Source organism: Elephantulus edwardii, unplaced genomic scaffold (genome assembly GCF_000299155.1).
Source record: "Elephantulus edwardii isolate Elephantulus edwardi_28Jun2011 unplaced genomic scaffold, EleEdw1.0 scaffold00086, whole genome shotgun sequence".
NCBI lineage: Eukaryota > Metazoa > Chordata > Mammalia > Macroscelidea > Macroscelididae > Elephantulus > Elephantulus edwardii.
Genome location: NW_006399836.1, coordinates 6,111,021 through 6,131,396, shown reverse-complemented (window position 1 = coordinate 6,131,396; position 20,376 = coordinate 6,111,021). Strand labels below are relative to the sequence as shown.

Here is a 20,376-nt window from a genome sequence, read left to right as displayed (position 1 = left end):
TTGCACTGGGGAAAGTCTTCTGTCAGAGACCTCTCCAAAGTACTGAAGAACAATGATGTTGGTCTGGAGACTAGGGTGCACCTGATCCAGGTCATGGTATTTGTAATTACTTACTATGCCTCAGAAAGCTGGACAAAGGCTAGGAATGATAGAAAGAGAATTGATGCCTTTGAGCTATGGTGTTGGAGAAGACTATTGAATATACCATGAACTGCTAGGAGAACAAACAAGTTCATCCTGGAGAAGGTGAGGCCAGGTTGCTCCTTGGAGGCAGGGATTCTGAAGCTTCATCTGACATACTTTGGACATGTTGCAAGGCAGGCTCAGTCTTTGGAGAGGGATATCATGCTTGGGAGGGTGGAGGAACAGCGCAGGAGAGGAAGACCCTCGTTGAGATGGATTGATTCATTGACTGGGGTACTCGGGATGGGCATGTCAGAGACAATAAGATTGACACAGGATAGAGCAGGGTTTAGGGCTATTGTACATAGGATTGCTATGAATTGCAGGTGATTCCACAGCACATAATAACAACTAAGTTGAGACTCTTTTTTTTTTATAAATTTTATCTTTTCGTTTCTGTTGTAAATTTTCTGCCCGTGTCTTTTCCTTTTTTTTTCCTAGTGGGCCACTTTTCTTATTGATATATCTCTTCAAAGATATACTTGTATCTGTTATATGAATTACATATGCTTGATTGTAAGGGACAGCAAACTCCAGCCAGTGGGTCAAATTTGTCCTAGTGCCTATTTTTGTAAATAAAGTTTCATTTGAATGTGCCACTCCATTTGTTTATCTGTTGCCTATGGTTTTTTCATGTATGAAAGCAGAGTTGAATAATTGTGATGGCAACAAAGCTGTTTATGTTTAAAAATATTTACTATTTGGCCCTCTGCAGAAAAAGTTATTCTTCCTTTACTTTATCCCAATCTGTTGCTTATCTTTGTACTTTGGATGGTCTGTTTTTTTTCTTACAACAAATTTGAATTTGCATGTGGCAATCCTGTAGAATATTTATAAAACATTTATTTTAGCTTTTGTATCTTAGCCAGTAATGCTTTTCTATCCTAAGTTAACAAAAACATTTCATATTTTCTTGTAATATTTTTGTGGTTATATTTGTTGCATTTATGTTAATTTAATCTATGAGGAGTTCATTATTTTTAGTCTTACAGTATATTTTGTTTAACCCAACATAGCCAACATATTGTTACTTCAATGCATAGAGATAGAGATAGAGATAGATAGATATATAGATAGATAGATAGATAGAGATATATGTAATTTTCATTTCCTTTTTTGGGGGACCAAATTTTCAAAAAAATTACTATGTAGTGTGAGGTAGGGATCAAACATCATTATTTTAAAATAGTTAGCAATTATCTCAGTGCTATTTATTGCCTGTTGTTGTTGTGTACTGTCGAGTTGGAACTGACTCATAACTGACCCTTCAGTGAGTTTTCAGAGGCAATTAATCACACGGGTGGAGAGTGTCCATCCTTCTCCCATGGAACAGCCAGTGGATTCAAACCAGGTGCCTTCAAGATTGCAGTGCAGCTAGGCCACCAGAACTCTCATAGGTGTGTCTTTATAGTCTATTGTTGTTGTTGCTGTTGTTATCATGTGCCATAGAATCAGAATTGACCCATAGCTGACTCTTCAGCTGGTTTTTCAGAGGTGATAAATCGCATGGGAAGAGACTGCCCCGCAGGATTGACAGGGTTAGTTTGCTCATTTTACAGATGAATCAGTTGAGGTCCAGAGAGGGGTAGTGACCATCTCAATGTCACAAAGCTGTGAAGGGATGACGTAAGCAGAGGAGCTGACCCTCATCTGTGGGACTACTAAAATTCAGCTTTAAGGAGCTCTTGTGACTTAGTGGTAAGGAGTTGTGCTGTCACCCCCAAATCCAGCTTTCGTTTACTGATTATGGGGATAGTATGTGGGGACTGAGGATGGTGGGTGACCAGGATGCTTTCATCACCCCCATGAGCTCCTGGTCTACAATAGGACCTTGACATACGTGCTCAAGAGCAGTGGTGGAGATGTGTACACAGCACAGGGAGTCCCACACTATTCCTACTTGGGGCTCAGAGGTCTCTCCAGGGAAGGACCCCTTGGAATTGTACTACAATGAATCTGTAATGGTGTTTGTGACCAAGGACAGAGGCAGGAGAAGGTGTCCAAGGTGTGGGGGAACATATGCAAAGGCTCAGAGGCAGGCAGGTTCTTCTGGGTCTGTTCCACCACGCTGCGAGTCTCTCCTTCAGGTGCTCCAGGCAGTGACCCTCTTCCTTTCTCCTCTCTTACCCACTGTCCACCTTCCCCGTGACAGACAAGGAGATGTGGCACTGCCCCCTTACTACCAGCCAGAGGAGGATGATGAAATGCCTTTCATTTGCTCCCTGTCAGGGGACAATGGCATTATGGGCTGCCACGAGATCCCCCCGCTTAAAGAGCAGGGCCGAGAGTGCTGCCTGTCCAAAGATGACATCTACGACTTTGGGGCAGGCCGCCAGGACCTCAATGCCAGCGGCCTCTGTGTCAACTGGAACCGTTACTACAACGTGTGCCGCACGGGCAGTGCCAACCCTCACAAAGGCGCCATCAACTTCGACAACATAGGCTACGCCTGGATCGTCATCTTCCAGGTGCGACCCCTCAGGCCCAGACTGCCCCATGGGAGGGCAGGGTGATGGCGGGTGACTCCTGGGTGCTGGGCGGGAGGGCAGGGTGATGGCGGGTGACTCCTGGGTGCTGGGCGGGAGGGCAGGGTGATGGCCGGTGACTCCTGGGTGCTGGGCAGGAGGGCAGGGTGATGGCTGGTGACTGCTGGGTGCTGAGCAGGGCTTGGCGTGAAGTGCTTGCCCTCAATTCATTAGACTCTACTCAACTTTCTGGGACAATAGTCATTATCAGGCCCACTTCATAGACTGCAAGACTGAGCTTCCAAGAATAAACATGCGCTTCTAGGTCGTGGTCAGCTGTCAAATGGCCTAGTCTGGATTTTCATTCGATTGGGGTGACTGAAATTCTGAGTTCTCTGAGGACTTCTGTGTTACTGGGGGGGTGGGCAGGTCAGCCCCAGTAGGGAGGGCCGCTCATGGAGCAGTGAGACTGGAACCCAGTGGAGGAGCTGGCCAGCACAAAGCAGTGGCTCTGGGCATAGGGTCACTCTTGGCAGAGGCAATGCCCAAAGCAGGGCCCAGCAGACAAAGGGACAGTCAGGGAGCTCAGTTTGTTTATAGAGACAGGCAGGTGCTCTGGGCCTTGTCTTTTTTTTTTAACTGCAAAACACAGCAGGAAACACATTGACTTGTGAGTTAATGAGCATATATACACATCTTCACAAAGCAACACTAATTTTACTATGTATGGAGTCTACTCTGCCCTATCCTATCCCATAGGTACCACCGCATCTAACTTGTCCACTTCACTCCCAACCTGCTATGCCTCACCCCATCCCATGCCATCCCATGCCATCCCATGCCATCCTATGTCTCATCCCATCCCATTGCATCCCATCCCATCCCATGTCTCATCCCATGCTATGACCTCACTCGATTGGCTTCTCCACTTGACCTCTCCTGAGGACAAAGGTGAGGTGTGCTTTGAGATGCACTGTAGGATTTAGGGTATCTTGCTTAAGTGCCTCTCTTTTCTCACCTGTAAAATGGACATAAAATAAGGCTGATATGGGAATGGGGTGGGAGGAGAATAGGAAAAGAGTGGATAGATAATGAACAATGCATTGGGACGGAGGAGGGGAAGAACTGTCTGAAGGGATATATGATTACATATTACATGTACGACAACAACCTGGAACAAGAGGTGCATTATAAAGGAGGGGGAGGGAGGAAAATGTGCAACGATGAATGCATGGAAAAACCCAACCTTTCTGTAAACCTTTTGTAAAATCACAATTTCAAAAAAATGGACATAAGAATACCTCACCACCTGTACCTTGGGTAGCTGGACTTCCGACATGCAGGAAGGATCCAGCATTGGTCTCTCTCAAGGCTGCTCTGTCCCTTTTTCATGGAAGGAGTGGGGACAATGAAAGGGATCTGAATGTAACTTCTGACTCTTTCTCTTTCTGGCTGCGTGACATGGGGTCCTCTCTGAACTTCAGTCTCCTCGTCTATCTGATGAGGATGCATGAGGGTGATGTGTGTACAGCTAGCTATTACACGGCAGGGCCTCTGCACACGGTTCTCCCCCTGCTCGTCTCAGGTGCCCTCTTCTCTGTGCCCACCAGGTGATCACGCTGGAAGGCTGGGTGGAGATTATGTACTATGTGATGGACGCACACTCCTTCTATAACTTCATCTACTTCATTCTGCTCATCATAGTAAGTGTCCAGGAAGCCGGGGCTCGGGGACTGAGCTCAAGAACGAGGCCTGGCCTCCTTGGGGTCTACAAAGCAGGTGGGGTGTTTGGGGAGCCCTCCGGGAACCCTCTGTGTCAGGAAAGAGCTGGAGTTTAGAGAGCAGGTGGGCTGAGCTTCAAAGCAGCTGATGGACGGGACAGGTCAGGGCGGCTGCTGGGCACGTCCATCATTCTTGACTGCCTTCCCCTCTCATTTCTCAGAATTGAAGGCCCGCCCAGTGCCCCAGCTCATGCTTCTCGGCCTCATCTCGGGGAACCTTCTCCCGTGATCTGAGATGAAGGTGTCCCCAGAGTGGAAGTCCCTCTGGGTCAGGGACTTTGGGGTAGAGTTTGAAGAGAGGCTAACCATTGTTTTGAACTGGGGGTCACCTTGAATTCTTGGGGAGGGGGTACTTGTAGGGAAGGTCTAGCTGGTTCTACCCCAGCTCAGGGCCCCTTCCCTTGTCTGAAGTCTCCATGCCATCTCCCAGAGCCATGCTCACCCCATTGTCATACCTGACTGCAGCTCAGCCAGGCAAAGTCCCCAAATGTCAAGGTGATTCACACCCTGGAGAGTTGCTGTGACTCCTGCTGTTCGGAGCTCTTTCCTGGCAGCCTGCAAAGGGCACAGGGCCCTGTGGGGCGGTGCTTGTCCTGCCCAGGGGGACCTTGAACCAGAGGTCAGGACAAGCTGGCAGGTGACCTGAGACTTGTCCACTGCAGTGCAGCCCCCTTCTCTCTTGGGACGTGGAGGCCGTGGTCTCTGAGGCCCAGATGGAGGAGAGGCCCAGGCTTTGCTTGGCTTCCCCATCTGTTCTCTCGGTTGCTCAATCACTGAGCATTCAGGGAAGTCTATGCTTTGGTCTAAAGCGAAGCCAGTCCTTGCTCTTCCCTGGAGGAGGTCACAGGCTCAGGGGACGATGAGCTGTTGGGAACCAGTGACCACACAACTTTCTCAGTGCCAGACAGAGACTGGGAGCCCAGAGAATGTCCCAGCCCAGCCTAGATAGGGAGGAGGGAGTGGGAGGCTTCCTGGAGGAGGAAAAGATTCCTGGAGGGGTCTTAGCTCAGGGGCAGCAGGGAGATGCCTTCAGGAGGGAGGAAGACGCACAGACACCCTGCGGCCAAATGACGCCAGTGGGGACAGCAAATTATAGGGATTGGGGGCTATTTGAGGAGCCTGGAATTTCGGGGAGGGACCACCTCAGTATTCCCTGGGAGGAGTTAAGAATGGGGTCTGCAGTGGTTAACTCACAGCAGGCCGTGGGGTGGTCTGAGCCCTCTGGATTCCCTGTGAAGTGGGGTGCAGTGATGACTCCTAGCAAAGAGGCTCTGGGGAATTGGATGAAACTGAGTTCAAAGCATATGCAGTCCCAGCCCCCAGTGTGACCTGCTCCTGTTACTGCTGGTCACAGGTGGCCCTGGCCCAGGAGCAAGGGGCCAGCAGGAGGCTGAGGCCGCAGCGTCCTTCCACACATCTGACCCTGCAGGCTACAGCCCACTCCGGGAGGACCCTGGGCCCCAGACAGGACGGGTAACTGGGCCACACCCAACACTCAGTGTGCCTGCTGATTGGAAAAGTCCTAAATTCCTCTTAGCTAGTCTCCCATTTTACAGACGGAGAATTGGAGACCTAGAGGGTATGGAGGACCTGCTCAGGTCACCTAAGGACAGCAGTGGCCAGTGCTGGGTTGGAGTAGAGACTGATCTGTGGGGTCCCCTGGAGATGAGAGGGTTGTGGTCCCTCTGACAGATGAGAGTGGAGCAAACCTCCAGGAAGTGCTAGTTAGAGAAATCTCGGTGGGGAATGAGGGAAGCAGCAGAGCATCTTTTTCCCTGAGAGGCAAAGATTTTTCCCAGAGTTCTCTGGGCCGGGCTGGAAGGCCTTTGGGTGGAAAGCTCCGGGCCGACCTTGGAGGTAGGTACTGCGGGATCGGTCCCAGACCACCACAACAAAGCCAACATTGTAATAAAAGGGAGTAACACCAATTAATTTTTTTTTGTCCCTGGTTTATACTGGGGAGCTTTGATGGGTCATCTCCCTCTCCTGGGACTAATTGCCTCTGAAAACTCCTGTACGGTGGGTTCAGACTCAGCATAACAATTAGTGCAGCGCTGCCAAGGAGGACTGATATTGTAATTCTAGATTTGGAGGTTTTGGGAGAATTACAATGTAAGAAGCTTTGGAACTGGAAATGACAAAATATATGTTTGTACTATACTGTCAACTATTAAGAGTGCACCAGCGTGATGGAAGAGTTTGAAATATTGTGAGTTATCAAAATGTGACACAGAGACCTGCAGTGAACACATGCTGTTAGAAAAATGACGTGACAGACTTGCTCCCCGAAAGTTGCCACAAACCTTCAATTTTTAGAATACACAATATTTGTGAAGTGAGATGATGTGAGGTGAGCCTGTCTCCTGGTGGGCAGGCTGCTGAGCACCCCCCAAAGGGTGATGGATCATAGCTGATGGGTGCTGGTGGTGGTGGACTGACCCCAGCAGCAAGGTGAGGAGGGTCTGCTCCCTGGACCCCTAGTTAAGGGACAGTAGGAGGTGACAGGTTCTTTCTACCAGAGCCACCTTGCCTTGTCCTCCTCATGCAAAGTTGAGGAAACCTTTTCTTTGAGAAGCTTCCTGTTCTTGTCCAGAGGCCTGAGGTCAAGTTCAGAGAGGGCAGGATCGAGGTAGGACTCAGGTCTGGGGAACCCAGGTGGGGCTGTGGCCTCCCCTCTGTCTTTGGCCTCACTGCCCATGTCCTGGTCAGGTGGCAGCACGGCCAGGGTTGAAGGGAGCTGGGGCTGGGCCCTGGGCCCCCGCCACCCGGGGTCCTCTCCTTGTCACGGAGCGAGGCCTCAGCGATCTTTTCCTGTCCCTATCTGTGTCTCTGTGCCTCTGTCTCTCTGGGCCCTCTGTCCTTGCCTCCTGTGCTGTTGTGCTTCTTTCTGCTTCCGCTCCCGTGTCTCCCCTCTGAGCCTGGCTCACTCTGTCTCGGGCTCTTTCTCTGTGTTGCCTCTTCTTGCTGGTCCTTTTTGTGCTGCTGCGTCTCCCCGGTCCCTCCTTTCTTCACTTCTGCTTCCATCCCTCCTTCTCTCTCTCTCTTTCCCTGTCTCTCTCCATCTCTCTCTGCCTCTCACTCCCCTTGTCTCCCTGCTGGCCCCTCATCCACTGTCTCTGCCTCCCCCACCTTGTCCCCTCCGTCCCTGTCCCTGTCCTCTCCTCCCGTTGGTCACAGGTGGGCTCCTTCTTCATGATCAACCTGTGCCTCGTTGTCATAGCGACCCAGTTCTCGGAGACCAAGCAGCGGGAGCACCGGCTGATGCTGGAGCAGCGGCAGCGCTACCTGTCCTCCAGCACGGTGGCCAGCTACGCCGAGCCGGGCGACTGCTATGAGGAGATCTTCCAGTATGTCTGTCACATCCTGCGCAAGGCCAAGCGCCGGGCCCTGGGCCTCTACCAGGCCGTGCAGAGCCGGCGCCAGGCCCCGGGGGCGCCTGCGCCCACCAAGCCGGGGCCCCATGCCAAGGAGCCCCGCCACTACAGTAAGTGACGCTGCCTCCTGTCTGCACCTGCCCCTTCCCACGACCACATGGGAGTCCAGGTGCCATCAACACGGGGGTCGGAAAGGCCGGCATCCCCAGTGGTTTCACGTCTCCCCAGAGCAAGAGGAGTTCTGAACTCCACGTCTTTATTCCACCCCACACTTTGGTGTTTTCTTTATAGAACCTCCCAAGTACCCATCACTTCCACCCTCTTTCCCTTTGCCCTGTGCCAGCTGGGCCCCTCCACTCCCACCTCTTTCCCTTTGCCCCGTGCCAGCTGTGTCTCTCCACTTCCACCCTCTTTTCCTTTACCCCATGCCAGCTGGGCCCCTCCACTCCCACCTCTTTCACTTTGCCCCCTGCCAGCCAGGCCCCTTCACTTCCACCCTCTTTTCCTTTACCCCATGCCAGCTGGGCCCCTTCACTCCCATCTCCTTTCCCTTTGCCCCATGCCAGCCAGACCTCCTTTCTATGATTATGATTATGATTATTATTTTGGTGTGTACCGTCAAATCAGATCTGACTGGTACAGGAGGAGATTGCCCCTCCTTCTCCAGCAGAGCATCTGGTGGATTCAAACCGCGTACCTCTGGGATTGCAGTACAGCTTCTTGTCACTAGGCCACCAGAGCTCCCTAGACCTCCTTTCTCTTGTGAAGTGGCTGCACAGAGCCAGCCCTCAAACTCAGAACCAGACCCACCGCTCTCCTTCAGGTTTCTGGGAGCAGACTGCCTCATCTTTCTCCCTTGAATCGGCTAATGGATTCAAACCCTTGGCCTTTTGGTTAGCAGTCCAACCTATTGCCCATGATACCACCAGACATCACACTCTCCAGACAGCCCCAGCCAGGACCATCTCACTGCTGGTCCCTGGGTAGGCTCCTTCCCTTTCCACTCAGAAAAAAAGGACTGATTCTCTGACCTCAGCCTAGTGGCACTCTCACCTCCCCGCTCCTGCTTCCTGGTGCCACCCCACAGCTTGCTAGTAAAGCCTAGGGCAGAATAAAGGGGCCTGGAATAATTGAGAATGGACCTGTGGGGGACACATGCCAACTATGGCCAGTGGTCATTTCTGAGAGTTAGCCCTTCAGGACTGGAAAGGGCTTCCTTATTTGGCTACTCCTCTGTTCTAGAAAACAGTTCCGAAAGGGAAACTGAGCCCCTGGTTTTCAGATGGGAAAACTGAAGTCCAAGAGCTTAAGGGACTGACCTGAGGTCACACAGAGTGTCTGTGGTAAACACTCAGGATCCTGGAGTGTCAGAGTGGACAGGGGACAGTGAGGTGGGGACAGAGGAGCCTTGCCGCCAACAGTGGAAGCCAGCCACGCTGGCCCTGCTTGGGGAACTTGAGATTCCTGGGAGGCAACAGGAAAATTCAGTCCCAGAGTGGCCGCCCACTGTCCCTGGGCTCCAGCCTGGCCTTGGAGGAGGCACCAGGAGGCCCGTGGGCTGGCCAGGCACGTGGATGGAGGAGTAGAGGCTGGCATGGCCAGCACCCGGTGTTCCTGGATGACATGGGGGAGGGGTGTTTACGCCCAGGGGCTTTCTGCTGCCACCCACCAACTTCTTTCCAGAGCAAGAGTGCAGGCAGGGGGCTTCTGGAAGGAAGTCTGGGCCCCCTGGCTCCCTAGTCCCTTCCTTTCCCTGGGAACCAGGTGTCGAGGGCACAGCCTCTCATATAGGGGTAGGGGGCAATGAAATGAGGCTGGGGAAGAGAAGGACTTTGAGGTCCTGCAGGGGCCAAAGAGGGACCAGAGCCCAGTGCTGGGGACTGAGAGGGCAGAGGGCCTTGTCCAGCGCTCGGGAGATATTTGGAGGCAAATGTGGAAATGAAGGCTATGTGGTCCATGCTGTTCTCTCCCTTTTACGTTTGGGTTTTTTTTTTCTGCTCAAGCTAAACAGATTTACTCTGAGAAAACAGAGTAAAATACAAAGAATACAGCCAGCTAGCTGCATCCCCACCCAGGAGGGAAGCCCCTCTCTTGGCCATGGCTCATAGATCATAGGCTCACACACCATCCTGGGATCTCAGGGGGCTGGACACTCTGACCTCGCCCTCTCCCCTGGATCCAGAACCACTGACCGCTCCTGAAGGCACCCCAGAGCTCCTAGATAAGCCCTGTATGGGCCCTGTGTGTCTCCTTCCTTCCCTGGGACAAACAAAGCCATGGCCCGGTGGGAGGTGTGAGGACCATGAGGGGACAGTGGCCCCCACACCACCCAGTCCTATTTGCTATCTCACCCGCAAACTCCAGGATGGTGGCAAGCAGGACTGTGCAGAGGGGCTACATTTTCAGGACAGTCTTTCAGTACCAACTGACCCAGGGAATGATGGGCAGTGAGAGTTACTATTGCACCCGGCATGGTTCTAGAAGCTTCCATGTATTAACCAAGGCCCTGTGAGGTGACACTCGCACCCCCTATCCCATAGCAGACCCTGAGACATTCCAGCCACTCTGCCTGTAACTGGACTGACCAGCTCATTCCAGGCACAAAAGGCTGTAACCCAGGGGTTAGGCTGGGCCACTATGGCTGGTGCCCGATGGATGGGCACTGACCTTGCCCCCCGTCTGCCTTTCAGAGTTGTGCCCGAGACACAGTCCCCAGGACCCTACTCCCCACACGCTGGTGCAGCCCATCTCTGCCATGCTGGCCTCGGATTCAGCCTGCTGCCCCCGCTGCCAGCATGAGGCTGGCCGGCGGCCCTCGGACCTGGGCAGCCCCGACTCGGGTCAGGAAGGCTCGGGGTCCCGGGGCTCGGAGGAGGCGGAAGGGGACGGAGGCCGGAGCAGCGACGGGGCCTCCTCGGGGCCGGGCAAGGAGGACGAGGATGAGCAGGCGGACGGGGCGGCCCGGCTGTGCGGGGACGTGTGGAGGGAGATGCGTGCCAAGCTGCGGGGCATCGTGGACAGCAAGTACTTCAACCGGGGCATCATGATGGCCATCCTGGTGAACACCATCAGCATGGGCATCGAGCACCACGAGCAGGCCAGTGCGCATGTGCACGTGGAGGGCGGGGCTGGCCGGTGCCGAGGAGGGAGGGGCTCAGGGGTTCTGATGGGTGAATGAGTGAATGAATGAATGAATGAATGAATGAAGCTGTGTCAGGGCTGGGTCTTCCCGACGTGGGAATGCCTCCCAGGTAGCACAGCCCAGACACCAGGCATCCCCAGCCCATCTCCTGCTGGTTCCTACCCAATCTGCCTCCTCTCTCAGGGTGAGCCCTCTTGTGTGACCTCCCTACAAACAGCTGGAGTGGTCTTCCCAGAGGGCCTCTCCCTGCCCTCAAACGTCCATAGCTCCCTATTGCCCTGCGGACATGAGCTGGACTTTTCCACTCCACATTCAAAGTCTCTAGTGAGCCAACCATCACATACCCATTACCTGCCTCCACTACGCCATCATCTGAACCCCACAACTCATGATGCTTCGAGGGGCCTTAGTCAGTCTGCAAAGACCAGACCCCCAATCACTCTCCTTGGAGGACCCTGTGGTTTCTTCTGTCCTTGGCTCTGAGCACGGGGACGCTGGTTGAGTTCATTGGTGTGCCCAGGGCTTCTCCTGGCATTGGGGATTTAGAAGTGAAAGGAATTCAGAGAAGTGGGGAGAGTAAGTTCTAGGGGAGGGAAGCTACTGGCAGGTGAGAGAGCATCAGAGGGGTTTTCAAGAGGTGAGGAGGGTAGCACATGTTGTGGGGACGCAGGGCGGAGGTGCTGTGATCTGGGGTTTGTATACATCAACTGGCTCATAAGTCACACCTAGACTGACAGCCTGAATGTCAAGTCTCGTCCTGTCTTTGTTTTTTTAAAAACCATGAACACATCACTTTCTGTTTCTGGAATCGATGGGTGACAAAAATGGTTAAGTACTTACTTGACTGTTAGCTAAAAGGTTGATGGTTCGAACCCACCCAGAGGTGCCTCAGAGTACAGGCCTGGAGATCCGCTTCCAAAGGCCACAGACTTGGAAGCCCCATGGACGCAGGCCTACCTTGCACTTGAGTCATCATGAGTTGAAACTGATGACAAGTTACAACCTCAGACCTCAGATAGGTTCTCCCCCTTAACGTTCAGCCTGTCTCCATGGAGGCACCCGCATTGTGCAGCTGGTAACCCCGAGGCCCAGGACAGGGAAGTGACGGGTCTAAGCCAAGGATCAGATTTGAACTCACATTTTCCATGGCTGACTCGCCTGTAGGGCGGAGGATTTCGGCATTGCCTGTGCGTCCTTCTGCCCTCCCCCTGCAGCTCGGCACCCACCCAGCTGCGCCCTGCAGTGTGCCTGCCACACTCTCATTTCTCTCTTCATTAGCTCCCTCCATTCAATTTGCTTTAAATGTGGCCCCTGGGGCTGCTGTGACACTGTGTTTGGAGTTGCTGGTTTGCCAGCTATTCCTGCTTAATTAGAAGCGGCCCTGGGGAAGGCTGGTGAGGACAGCCAGAGGGTTAACTCTGGGGGATACAGGTGATCCAGTCCCCATACATCTGGAGGCCAGCCTCTGGGCTTTGCCCAGCCCTGCCCTGACCTGCTTGGGGGTGGAGGCCTGGCTAGGTAGGCACTCTTGGGGAAGGAGCCTCAGAAAACAGTTGCTCTTGGGGTGTTTGCACTAGTGGGAGTGGAGTGGCACCAGGAGGGGCTTGTCCCAGGCCTGCTGTAGGTCTGAGACTGGACATTGGCCCCACTGGTGGCCTTCTCAAACGCAACTCGGAAGCACCTTGAAATTTTACAAACCAGTTGTTTTAACAGTTGGTAACTTGAAATCAATCATAGTGGAAGCGTTTACACCATGTAAATTGGCAGACACAGCAAACCAAGGCTGTCAGAGGTCTGTTTGTCAGCTCACTCCTGGTCCCGTGCCCTCCAAGGAGACCATGACCAGGGAGGTCTGTTCTCAGAGCCCACCTCTCCCTCTGCCTCTCACCCAGCCCAGCCCCCTCAGGGTCTCTGTCTGTCTCACTGCATTGTCACCTGGAGCCTGAGTGGGATTCTAACCTGCTCCTTGCAGGCATAGGTGAGGATTCTTCTGGTGGCCCCAACCAATCAGAGCGTCTTCTGCTCACTGACCTTGGTTTCTCATCTTTGAGGCAAGTGCCTCCCATGGTACCCTCCCCCTCACAGAGTTTGGCTGTATTTACTGATCACCCACTAAGGCCCAAGTGCTGAGACAGCTGGGGCACTGCCTCCTTACAGCCACCCTTGAAGCTGGTCTCATTGTCCTCAACGCTCTTTAGACAAACCACACCCTGCTAAGAAGTGAAATTGCTCCTCACCTTCCATGTTACACAGCTGGTTATGCTGTTGACTGGTGGGACGACTGTGGTTGACCTTTGGGGTCTTAATTACCTAGTGCTGAGATAACAGATACTACAAACAAATTTTAATAAATGTTTTCTTTTTTTCTATTAAAATTAATTTATTATGTATTTTTAAGTTTTCATGTCTGTTTATTCAGGAAATACTAATTTGTACAAAGTAATTTATTGATCCTTCTTGTATATATTCATAATCTTTGACATTGTGAAGTCGTCCCTTTTCTGTCAATAGTGTCAAGTCTGTTAGGAAGTGTTGTATGAGACCTTTGATGCCATACATTGTTGGGTTGTTGGGTTTTTCTTTGTTGTTTTTATCTCATGGATTCTGTAGTTGTGGAACACAAAATTTTAGATCACACATTCACTTTTGTCAGTTCCTTAACAATATCATCCATTTGACTTCTGGCTAGCATCTATTATTTCAATTTTATTTGCCATTTCTCTCTTATCTCTTTATGTTTCTTCTCTTTTTTTTAATCTCTCCTCTCTGTTTTTTTCTTTCTCTGTGTCTTTTAGTTCAACCAGCTTTGTTCTAGAAAAGCTTAGGCTTTGTAAATTTTCTTGTTGTTACGTACCTTAGAGAGTTGTTAGGTGCTAGCATGTCACTGCTATGAACAGACCTATGAACAAGGGATCTGCGTTTTGCGCTGTCCTGTGCCATCTTCGTGAACTCCGGCGTGCTCAGGCCTTATGTCAGTCTGTCTCATGGAGGCTCATCCTCTCCTTGGCTTTCTTTCCCAGCATGATGTCTCTTTCCAAGAACTGGTCCCTGATGGCAACATGTCCAGAGTCTATGAAACAAAGTTTCACCAACCCTTCCTCTAAGCAGCATCCAGTTGCATTTCCTCCAGTGAGAGTTAGATATATTGTTGTTAGGTGCGGTTGAGTTGAGTATGACTCATAACGACCCTATGAACAAAAGATCTGAACCCTGTTCTATCCTGGGCCATCCTCACACTTCCTGACACACAGGAGCTCATTGCAGCAGTCACCGTGTCAATCCACCTGGTTGAGGGTCTTCCTCTCCTTTGCTGACCCTCCACCCTTCCCAGCATCATGTCCTTTTCCAAGGAATAGCCTCTTTTAGCAACATGCCTGAAGTATGTTAGATATAGTGCCTGGTGATGAGCTCCCCAAGTTGGGAGGCACTAAAAAAATGAAGAGAAATAGGTGCAAATATCCACTTTAAATATGAAATATATCAAGTATGAATCTAGGAGAATTTGAAGTTGTGAAAAGTTGAAGTGGAATGCATAAAGATGGACATGGTAGACATTAGGGAGCTGAGAGGGACTGATACTGGCCACTTTAAAGCAGACAATCACATGATCGGTTATGTTGGGAATGACAAATTGGAAAGGAATGGTGGTGTGTTCACCCTCAAACAGAACATTTTAAGATCATTCTGAAGTACAGTGCTGTGAGTGATAGGATCTTATCCATATGCATACAAAGAAGACCTGTTAATACAACTAATATTCAAACGTGCACCAGTAACTAACAGCAAAGATGAAGAAACTGATGATTTCTCCCAACATTTGCAGTCAGAAATTGACCAAATGTGCAATCAAGGTGCAGTAATAATAATTGGTGACTGGAATGCAGAAGTTAGAAACCAAGAACTGGTAGTTGTAAAGTATGGGCTTGGTAATAGAAAAGAGATTGGTGAGTTAATGATAGAATTTCATACAGTTAGTAATTTATTCATCACAAACACCTCTTTAAAGAAACATAAATGGTTACTATACACATGGACCTCATCTGATAGACTACACACGAATCAGATTGACTACATCTGTGGGAAGAATCATTGGAGAAGCTCAACATCAGCAGTCGAAGCTAGGCTAGGTGCTGACTGTCGAACAAACATCAATTACTCATGTGCAAGTTCAAATTGTAGTTGAGAATCGAAACAAGTCCACAAGAACCAAATTGCAATGTTGAGTCAATCGTAAATGACTTTAAACACCATCTCAAGAATAGGTTGTTGTTGTGTATTGTTGAGTAGGAACCCATGGCTGGCCCTTCAGTGACTTTTCAGAAGCACTAAATTGCACGAGAGGAAACTGTCCATTTTTCTTTTATGGGGCAACTGGTAGATTTGAACTGCATGCCTTTGGGATAGAAGTGCTATTCCTTAACATCTAGGCCATCAGAGCAGGAACCTAGAAGTCCAAATTCAAGGTGCCAGCTTTAAGGAAGGCTTTTTCTTTCTCTGTAAGTTTTGTAGGGAAATCCTTGTCTTCGGCATCTGTAGGCCGGATATTCCTTGGCAATCTCTGTGGGCCCTGGCCTTTCTTAGCATCAGGGACTTCCTCCCTCAAGAGATATGAGCCCCAAAGGACACACTCCACTCCCGACAATTCTTCCTTGATGGTGCTAACATCCCCTTCCTTGGCCAGCTTCCCTTCACTTTTCTCTCTTGTGAGATGACAGGGATACAGGCCACATCCTAGGGAAATTTCTCTTAGATGAGGTCAGGTCTGTGATGAGATTAAGGCTGTTGCATTCTACCTTTAATTCTTTACAGCTATTTGGTTTTTCAGATCATGGTGTCATTATGTCATTTCCATATTCTGTTATTACACACATATGTTTTGTAGGAGGGGCCACACAAGTCAACCCATGATACTTAGCCTATCTCAGCTTGTATCTCCATCTGTGAATAGGCTCCCCAAACCCCTGTGTGGAGCAGAGCTTCCTGGGTAGAGGTGCCTTGGTGCATAGTTGTTGTAGTTGTTGTTGTTATTAGGTGCTATTGAGTTGACTCCATGAACAAACAGATCTGAACCCTGCCCTATCTAGCACCATCCGAATGATCTCTGCCATGCTCAAGGTGATCCAACAGAATGTGGAAATTATTGAACAATACCATTAATATCACATCAAAGCCAAATATGGGAGCTTTGGTGGCCTAGTGACAAGAAGCTGCGCTGCAATCCTGAAGGCATGCGGTTTGAGGCCACCAGCTGCTCCATGGGAGAAGAATGGACAATCTCCTCCTGTGTGATTAACTGTCTTTGAAAATTCTCCAGCTATGGGTCGATTTTGAGTCTATGACACACAACAACAACAAGCAAAGTATTGCTGAATATCATCTAAAATATGGCTAGGAGAGTACATCACAGAGAACTGCTAGAAGTTCAAGCTGGATTTAGAAGAGGCTGTGGCACCAGGGCTATCACTGCTGATGTCAGATGGATCCTGGCTGAAAGTAAGTAATACCAGAAGAATGTCTATTTGTGCTTTAATGACCATGCAAAGGCATTTGACTTGTGTAAGTCATAACAAACTATGGCTAACATTGAGAAGAATGGGAGTCCTAGAACACTTAATTGTGCTCATGGGAAACCTATATGTAGACCAAGAAGCTGTTGTGTGAAGAGAGCAAGGGAACCCTACATGGTTTTAAATTAAGAAAAGTGTGTATCAGGGTTGTATCCTCTCTCTTTACCTATTCAGTCTGTATGCTGAGCAAATCATTTCAGAAGCTGAACTAACTAGGAAGAAGAACACAGCATCAGAGAAAGACTTGTCAACAACTTGCATTATGCAGATGACAACCTTTCTTGCTGAAAGTGAGGAGGATTTGAAGCACTTGCTGCAGAAAATCAAACACTACTTCATTATCAAACACTAATGGATTACCTCTCACTGTCACGAAAACAAGAATTCTCACCACTGGACCTATGGACATCATCATGATAGTTGGAGAAAAGATTGAAAGTGTTTTCATCTTATTTGAATCCACAGCAACACCCTTGGTCTCAACAGTCAGGAGATTAGGGGATTTATTGCACTGGGAAAGTCTGCAGTCAAGGACCTCTCCAAATTATTGAGGAACAGTGATGTCGATTTGAAGACCAGGATGTGCCTGATTCAGGCCATGGCCTTTTCAATTGCTTGCTATGCATCTGAGAGCTGGACAGTGAATAAGGATGACAGAAGAAGAATTGATGCCTTTGAGTTGTGGTGCTGGAGAAAAGCACTAAAGATCCCATGGACTGCCAAAAGAACAAACATACCTATCTTGGAGAAAGTGCAACCAGAGTGCTCATTGGAAGGAAATGTTAAAAAACTTTCTCTCACATACTCTGGACATATTGCCAGGTGAAGCTATTCCTTGGAAAGGGCCGTCACACTTGGAAAGGTGGAGGGTCAGTGAAAGAGAGGAAGACCCTCAATGAGATGGATTGACACAGTGACTGCAGCAAGCGCTCATCTACGAGAAGGACGATGAGGATGGCACAGGACAGGACATAACAGAACTCAGATCTGTTGTCCATAGGGTCAGTAGGAGTCGTTCTTGACTCAATAGCACCTAACAAAACAACAGGAAGTCTCTGGTTACAGTCACTGTCAATCCAGCCTACTCCCAGTGGGTTTCCAAAGCTGTCAATCACATGGGAGGAGATGGCTTATCTTTCTTCTGCAGAGCAGCTGGTGTTTCCAAACCATCAGAGCTCTGCCTTTGGCTTAGCTGTGGGACTCCTTACGGAATAAACCACAAGAGCTGGAGTCCCCGTCCGTGAACACTCACTCATTGTCCAGGAGTCAGAAGCAACTTGTAGCTGACCCTCCATGGAGTTTCTGAGGCTGTAAATGGCACAGGAGCAGATGGCCCATCCTTCTCCCGAGAAACCGACCAGGTGCTTTCAAACTGCCGGACAAGTGCAGCCTTTGAGTCGCTCAACACTCTACCATCTTGGCCACCACATGTCCCCTTGATAAAGCTTAGAGCCTTGGACACACCCCTTCCCACCCTGGGCAGCTCAGCTCTGCCCTATAGTGTCCTCTGTGCCAGGAACACCCCAAGCGCACTGATGAGTCCTTGCCTCTGTCCTGCCGCCACCAGCCCGGGGCACGTTGCTCACCACTGTCTAGAGCCTCCAAATATTAATTAATTAAAGAAGCAGTGCGGGGGATGGAGGGTTCGCAGCACGTTCTTTTTAAAGCGCAGCCATTGTTCGGCGGCGACTCTGCAAGGCCTGCTGGTATTTTTACTCGGCTCCCTCCGCTCCCAGACACCACTGGTGACAAGCCATCCGCCCCCTTGTTTATTTTGAGCAGCCCCGTCTGAGGTGACGCCTGCAGGGAGAGGTGACCCAGGGCCGCTGAGAGGAGCGTGGGAAGAGGAGGGCACAGCAGGAGAAGTGGAGAGACAGGCAGCCCCCCTCCAGCAGGGGCAGTGATGGGGGGGGAGGTGTCTTGGGGCCCACCTGGCCCTGCTTCCCACCCTGGCGGCAGGGAGCCGTGCTTGCTGCTGAGGCTGTGTGTGTGCAGGGCGAGAGGGAAGGCTGGGCGTCACATTCCTACACAGCCTCCACTTGTTCATCTGTAAAGTGGGCTGGTGAGCCCTGCCTAGTCATGGGGCAATCAGGTGAGCATAGGGGTGAGGTTGCAGGTGTCTGGATACTGTCTCCTTCCTCCACCCTTTCGAGCATGATCTCCTTCTCCAAGGACTGGTTCCTACTGGCCACATACCCAAAGTATGTGAGCTCCAAAATCCTTGCCTCAGAGGAGAAACTTGGTTCGGAGTGAGTGAGACTGGCTCAGGATAGGGCAGGACTCAGAGCTATTCTACATAGGGTCGCTCTGAGTCGCAGGCAACTTGATGGCACATAACAACAACAACAACTGTCTGCTATATCTTACTTGGATCTGCAATCAACATACTTGGTACCAGCAGTCAGAAATCAGGAGACTTAATACCTTGGGAACGTTTGCAGCCAGGGACCTCTCCAAATTACTGAGGAGCAAGGATGTCTGTCAGATTAAGGTCTAAGGTGCGCCTGGTTCGGGACATAGTCTTCAATTGCTTGCTATGCAGCGGACAGCTGGACACTGAATAATGATGACAGAAGAAGAGCTGATGCCTTTGAGCTGTGGTGTTGGAGAAGAGCACTGAGCATCCCATGGACATTCAAAAGAACAAACAGATAAATCATGGAGAGGGTGCAGCCAGAGTGCCCTTGGGAGGCAAAGAGGAGGAAGCTTCATCTCACTGACGTTGGGCATGTTGCTAGGAGAGTCTATTCCTTGGAGAGGGACATCATTCTTGGATAGAGTGATGGAAAAAGAGGGAGACCCTTGACCAGAAGGCTTGACACAGTGACTGCAGCAATGGGCTTGAGTGTGTCAGAGATTGTGAGGATGGCACAGGGTAGGACAGGGTTCCTGTCTCTTGTTCATAACAATAGCAACAGCTGTCTAAATCACATTTGCATTTGTTTTAGCAGCTGATGCTTTAACTTATTGGGGATCCTCTCCCTCTATAACATGGGGTTAGGTGAGAGGCTGCGTGCTCAGGAGGGTACAGTAAGCAGCATGACTGCTACAGTACCCTGAGTTCTGTTCTGTCCCCAAGTCCTGCAAGCGCAGGGGCCTCCCCACAGACTCTGCTTCCGTGAGGATGGTCACACCCAGTGGACACTGGGCCTCAGCCGCTCCTGCCTCGCTATCTAGGAAGAGGGACCAGGTTAGAGACCCCTGCTTGGCAGACCTGTCTGCCTCTGCTGGAAGGGTCAAGGCCATGTGCCACGGCCACTCTAGCCTGCTACCAGGCAAGGCTGTGGTGGCTCTGCCCAGCCCAGCGCCTCTCTGCATAACCTCAACTCCTCTCCTTCTGCCCTCCTGCCTCTGGCTACATTAACCAGCCCTCAGGTCCCTTCTTTGCTGGTGGATCTCTGTCTGTTTCTCACTGGCTGTTGTTCTGACTCCCACAGTGTCTTTCTCTGGGTCCTGTGTCTCTGGTTCTCACGGGGTCTCTGTGGCCTTGTGTCTCTGTCCGCCTCTAGGCCTCCGTCTCTCTGTACTCTACTTTTTTTTCTGTGCCCATGGCTCTGTCTTTCCAGTCTGTCCACCTCTCCATCTTTCTCCACACACCCACCTCCCCACGGTCTCGCACTCTGTCTATATTTGTCTGTTTGTCTCTCTCTCTCTGCTAGCTGTCTCTCCCCTCCCTGTCTCTCTCCCAGAACACGCTCACAAGGGTGATGGATGGCCCATTAGGAAGCGATTAACAGGTGTGCACTCCCGACTGGAGGAACAACTGTTGTGAGGGAGGCAGAGCAGTGACCTTTCGGAGAGCATGTGTGTGTGGCCGCATCAAATGCGGGAGGGGAGTGTGTGTGTGTGTGTGTGTGTGTGTGT

At 50.6% G+C, this 20,376-nt stretch overlaps 1 protein-coding gene across 1 annotated transcript in view; it reads left to right on the top strand.

Annotated features, from left to right (window-relative positions):
- CACNA1I (calcium channel, voltage-dependent, T type, alpha 1I subunit) overlaps window positions 1-20,376 on the top strand; it is a 186,428-nt gene that overhangs the window by 119,323 nt on the left and 46,729 nt on the right. Inside the window, exons 6-9 of the mRNA XM_006890106.1 lie at window positions 2,336-2,651; window positions 4,259-4,351; window positions 7,607-7,913; window positions 10,494-10,900. Coding sequence (XP_006890168.1) covers window positions 2,336-2,651; window positions 4,259-4,351; window positions 7,607-7,913; window positions 10,494-10,900 — 1,123 coding nt within the window. The remainder of the gene's footprint in view (window positions 1-2,335; window positions 2,652-4,258; window positions 4,352-7,606; window positions 7,914-10,493; window positions 10,901-20,376) is intronic.